At 33.2% G+C, this 6,155-nt stretch overlaps 1 protein-coding gene across 1 annotated transcript; it reads right to left on the bottom strand.

Moving 5' to 3' along the window:
• Positions 1 to 463: 463 nt before the first annotated feature.
• Positions 464 to 1,417, bottom strand: LOC102842006 (olfactory receptor 5K4-like). Its single transcript, XM_006868634.1, has one exon. The coding sequence runs from the start codon at positions 1,415 to 1,417 to the stop codon at positions 464 to 466; it is 954 nt and encodes a 317-aa protein (XP_006868696.1).
• Between the last annotated feature and the right edge of the window lie 4,738 nt (positions 1,418 to 6,155).

Here is a 6,155-nt window from a genome sequence, read left to right as displayed (position 1 = left end):
CCACATTCTAAAATATACTAAATAAGTTTCATAAGTATCAAGAGTTAAGTGCAAAAAGTTAACCTATGGAGAGAGAGAGGCAGAAAGAAAGAAGCGAAGTCGAGGTAGAAAAAACATTGGTTCGTATGAGTCTGCAAATTAAGGAAAGAAATTTTAAACAAATGAGCACAAAATAGATAATAGAACAAAATCAGTAAGTATGCATATACAATATTAAAATGTTTATCAAGTATAAGTATTATAAACAGATATTAAAAGATTATCAGTTCATTGAGAAATTACTTGCCACAAATAGTCATAGCATTTCAGTACCTTTTTACAAAAAAATAGTGGATTAAGGCCAGATAGAATAGTTTTCAATTCTATTCATATTTATTTTAATGAATACAGTCTAATGATCTTAAAATTGATATTTATATAATACATTTTTCCTTCTCAATCAAAGAATTTTAATAAATTAAAATCAAGCTGGTGTAGAGGATATAGTTTGTTTAAGAATATTATAGTTCCTCATAATTTTTTTCAGAATACTTATCACCTCCTTATTTCTCAGACTATAAATAAAAGGGTTTAATAAAGGAATTACTATTGTATAAAAAATCGCCACTGGTATATCTTTATCCCCTTCTTCAAATGGTCGAATATACATGAGAAGACATATGTAGAATATTGAGACTGAAAGAAAGTGGGATGCACAGGTAGAGAAGGCTTTGTGTCTCCCCTCTTTGGATTTCATTCTGAATATTGTGAAAAGAATGCAGAGATAAGAGATCAAGACAGTGGCAACAGTGAAGATTTGAATTGGTATTGAAATAATATATATCATTAATTCATTTAAAAAAGGGTCAGTACAGGATATTCTGTATAATGGAAGAATATCACAAAAAAAGTGATTGATTTGATGAGATCGACAGAAAGTTAACCTTAATAGAAGTATTACATGCATCAAGGAATGCAGGTTCCCAGCTATGTAGGCCCCTATGGTCATTTGAATGCAGAGTTGCTTTGACATCATGGTGTGATACTGCAGTGGGCTGCATATTGCCACATAGCGGTCATAGGCCATCATTGCCAGAAGAAAACAGTCTGTTGTTCCAGCAGAGCAGAGAAAATAAAATTGTGCCATGCATTCATGGAGAGAAATCATCCTGTTCTCAGAAAAGAAGTTCTCTAACATTTTAGGGGTAATGGCACAGGAAGAACAGGAATCCATCAGAGCCAGGTTGCCCAGAAAAATATACATTGGTGTATGCAGACGGCGTTCCTTGACAATCAATACCATCAAACCAAGATTCCCCACCATGGTGATTAGATAGACAGCAAAAAACACCACAAACAGAAGTATCTTCAGATCAGGGTGATTTGTAAATCCTATGAGGATAAAGTCAGCTGTTAAGGAGTAATTCTCTTTAGCCATTCCTGACTTCTTTGTTGAGACAAAAACTGTAGAGACATGAGATTCTAAATTAGAGTGTAGTCTTCTCCCATTGAATTTCTCCATGCACAAAAAGGAAGAACCTCTAACTAATCTGCCTGCTGAAAGCTAGTACATACATAGCAGGTCACATAATGTGAGAAGAAAAGTACCACAAATTGTGTATTCAGAAATTTTCTACAATGTCTCTGAGAACATGCAAGGTGGAAAAGTATTTTCTACATTATTAGTCATTGTTAATGTACAAATTTATGGTCAGTATAAAGAATCTGGCATTTCTAAAGGCAAATACAATTTTCGTATGTTTTTTGTTGCTTTTTCTTCTGAAGATAAAGTGAGTCTTAAACATGGTCTTAGTGGAATTAATGCCTTGAAATGATTGCTCTCTAAACATTTTCCATGTCATTATTTGAGAACACCAGATATCACAGTAGGTTTGATCAATATTTTCTCTATCTAGTACCCCTTCACATATAGAATCAATGAAGGATATGCACCAGAAAGACATTATCCTTCAAAACAGGATAAGAATATAGAACATCTTAGATTGTCTTACTAGATTAATTTGGATATCATTTTCATATTTATCTCAGCTCATTTTGCATCCTACTTCTATTTTGGTATGAAAATAGCACAAGAAGGTATTAATATTAATAATCCATTTCTTATAATACTTCCTTTCTCTAATCTTAAGTACCTCTCCATGCATGCCTACCATTGTGAGGTTTGGTGATCAAGTTCCTTTCACAGTGCTCACACTCTTCCTGAAAAATATCTTTCTGGTGCTCTCAATCATCTGTAGAACTAATGTCTTCATTTGTGGTGTATCTCTGGGAACTTCTTCATTTGTTTGATGAAGAATGTTTACATACTCTTGACTCATTCCTAATTATTTGTATATTAATTAGAGTTAAATAACCACCCAAATTTCTTATATGTTTATTGTAGTTTAGCAATATTACAGGTGTAGAAGAAGCATGGATTTCCTTTTCAGAATGGCAGAATATATTTGCAGGCCTTAGGTCCAATAAGCAATCTCTATGTGGACTATGAAAAGAATACTACAACAAAATCTTAAAAAACAAACACAACTAACCCATTTTTAAACAATCTATAGATTTGAGTAAATATTTCAACTTTCCAAAGTAAATGCAGAAATGGCAAATAAACATATGAAAAGATGCTTTCAAGTTGTTGGGTTTTGTTTTTGTTTTTCAGTTAATTAATCCTTTTAATACTTTATTGTACTTTATGTGACAGCTTACTGAACAAATCAGTGTCCCTTTCAATAATTCATACACAAATTGTTCCATGACATTGGTTGCAATCTCTGCAATCTATAAGCACCCTACCCATTTCATTCTGGGTTCCCCATTTCCAGTGGTCCAGTTTCCCTGCCCCTACCTGCCTTCCTTTCTTTGCTTTTGGACAAATATCCATGCAACATATATAGATACATATACAAAAATACAGAAACTACACCAAAATAGACACAAAAGTGTAACACCTCCCACACTTAGATAATATACATAACTGACTGTGTATTCACTCACAAATTATTGGATGTTATTACTGTTATTGCAGGATTATATATGTTATAGTATTTACCGTAGTTGCCAGAATTATAAGGAGAAAAGCAGAGAGACCAGTTTGAAGGTATTAATACTTTTCAGTAGACTCATCTTTCTTCCAGTATAATTTTTGAAACTGCTTAAAGTCCTTGAACTCTGCACATTTGAAACAGACAATTTTAAAGACACTACAGTGATTAAGCAAAGTACCTTGTTTTTAAAATGTTAGTTTTTCTCTGTTTCTTATCAGTATTTATGGTGAATTTCATATGTTTTCTCCTTTTTTTCTTATACAGAATAGTTAGGTTATCTGGAGCTTTATCACCAGAGGCTTGTGATAAAATAAATAAAATAATTTTACCCTTTATATTTTGGGTCTCTAACACTAAAAATTCTTTCAGAAATTTATATTATTTTTAAAAGACTTTGTAAAACTACTAAAAGACTGCTTTAAATCATTACAGCAACACCTAATGATAAATCCACTAAAACTATGTTCTACACAGGCTTTCAACAAATGGATTTAATTTTGAGTAACCAATGTTTTCTCTATAAGGCATTGATTGCATCTGAACATTTGGATGGAAATGCACTTTTTCTTCCCAAATGAGAAATAAAATAGGTTATTAAACTGACTTATAAATAGATTTCATTACTGTTTTACAGAGTCATGTATAGCCTTACCTGCATATTTTCTGATATAACAATAGTATTTTTAAACTTAGAATAGGTCCTACTTATCCAGAGCATTGTGATTCTGAGAGAAAAACCATGCAGATAACATGTAGAAGTATAAACTAAAACTGTTGTATGTTGCTACAGAGTAAAACTTACATATGAATAAATTACATATCAGCTCTAATATTCTGAATTCACTGACAAAGATTTTATAGGCCACTTGATGTGGGTTTTTTTACTTTTAAGGAAATACAGAATAAAATAACTTTGGTCTTTAAAACATTTGAGAATAAATTATGAGCATCTATAATATTCTCTATTACCAATAGATCAGTGACAATCATCATGCAATTAGCCTCAGGTCAAAGTTAACGTTTTCCAGAGATTCTAGAGGGATTTTATTGGCATTAGAGTATTTCTGTAGAGACTCCTAACCTGAGAGACATGGTTCCCAAAACACAGGTAAAAACCAAGCATCATCAGTGAGAGATGTATCCCTTTGAGATTGTGAGGTTAAATCAAATGACTATAACTGATGTCCTGATGTGGTGTTGTAGGATAAGCACTCGACCACAAGGTTGGTTTGAACTGCAAGGTTTGTGGTTAAAATTCATCAGCCACTCTTCAGAAACCCTACATAGGGTTGGAACCAACTCAATAGCACTTAACAACAACATTAACTTAAGGATCATCTTGTTGATTTTTTACGTGCCTGATATATCGCTATATATATTTAATCTTATGTGAAAACTGTAGTGGACAGGGGACAAAAAGATTCATATTGATCAAATAATGGAGGAAATGTAGATTAAATTAAAATTTGAAAACAGATTTATATCTGTGAAGATACACAAATGTGGTATAGTCAACTAGGAACTCATTCCTCTCCTTTAGTTCTTAAGATGAATCTAAGTCCTATAGCATGGTACTTTGAAATAACTGACACAGTTATTTATTTTCACATAAGAAAAGTTTCCAACTGGTCTTCCGTCTCTAACCTTTATCCAACAAGATATCCTCTAAGCTGTTTTGTCTCCAAATTAATCTCCAAAGCCATCTGTCACTTATCTTAGTATTTCAGGGCTCCATGTTGTTACTGTTATTGTTATTGTGGGTGTGGTCATATTGGTTCTAACTCATAGCAACCCTATGTATAGCACAAAGAAACACTGTCCAGTTCTGTGCCATTTTCATAAATGCTGTTATGTTTGACCCTGTTGCTGCATCACTATGACAATTCATCTCATTGGGAGCCTTCCTCTTTTTTGTTAGCCATCTAATTTACCAAGCATGGTGTCCTTCTCCAGGGACTGGTCCTTCCTGATAACATCTTCAATATACATGTGATCAAGTTTTACCATCATCACTTCCAAGGGGATTCTGACTGTACCTTTTTCAAGACACATTTATTCATTCTGCTAGCAATCCATGATATATTTAATAATCTTCATCAGCACCATAATTCAAAGGCATCAATTCTTTGATTTTCTTTATTCATTGTGCAACTTATGAGGCCTTTGAAAACATAAAGGTGCTTTAAAAGTTCATTGCAAAATGAAATTTTTTTTAAAAAAAGAAATTTTTCATGAACTTTTTGAAGTCCCTTGTACCATGGCTTGGGTCATGTGCACCTTGATCTTTAAAGTTACATCTTTGCTTTTTAACAGTTTAAGGAGCTCTTTTTCAACAGATTTGTCCAATGCAATATGTTGCTTGATTTCTTGACAGCTATTGATTATGGATCCAAGTAAAATTAAATTCTTAACTACATCAATATTTTCTTGTTTATCACACTGCTTTTTATTGGTCCAGTTGTGAGCTTTTTTGTTTATGTGTGCACATATATACAAGGGAACTTCCAAAAGTTTATGGGAAAAGTTCATTATCTTTTAATTCCATTTTCCACAGTTTTTGAAGTGCTTTGCGTATGTGTGTGTTCACATTTATAAGTATATACATGAGGGGGTCTTCAAAATTTCGTGGCAAACATTTAATATGAAAATACTTTGTACAGATTTCAAACATGTTTTTCACCAAAATAAACTCATACTAACTTGCTATGGGAGGCTCTAGAGAAAATGAACAGGGCTGTGACATAAGGTCAATAGCTCAAACCTACCAGTCACTCTGGAAGAGTAAGATGAGGCTTTCTCCTCATATAAAGATTTACAGCTGTGGTAACTATGCAGGGTCACTATGATTCAGAACCAACTCGATGACACACAGCCACTGTCATCTATCAGAGCAACATGATATCTGCTAAAATTGAAGCAAGAACAAATAAATTTATGGTGACGCTTGGGAGGAAGAATGTTAAAATCATTGATGCTTTATGAAAAATCATTGATGTTCTTATGGGGACAATGCCCAAAGATAGCAATAGTTTACCAACGGGTAATTCGTTTTAACTAGGAATTGTTGTTGTTGTTGTTGTCAGGTGCCATCGAGTCGGAACCGACTCATAGCGACCC

The sequence above is a fragment of the Chrysochloris asiatica genome, unplaced genomic scaffold (assembly GCF_000296735.1).
Source record: "Chrysochloris asiatica unplaced genomic scaffold, ChrAsi1.0 scaffold00120, whole genome shotgun sequence".
In the NCBI taxonomy this organism is placed as follows: Eukaryota; Metazoa; Chordata; class Mammalia; order Afrosoricida; family Chrysochloridae; genus Chrysochloris; species Chrysochloris asiatica.
Note: the sequence above shows the minus strand (reverse complement) of the source record. Positions and strands in the feature narration are given on the sequence as shown.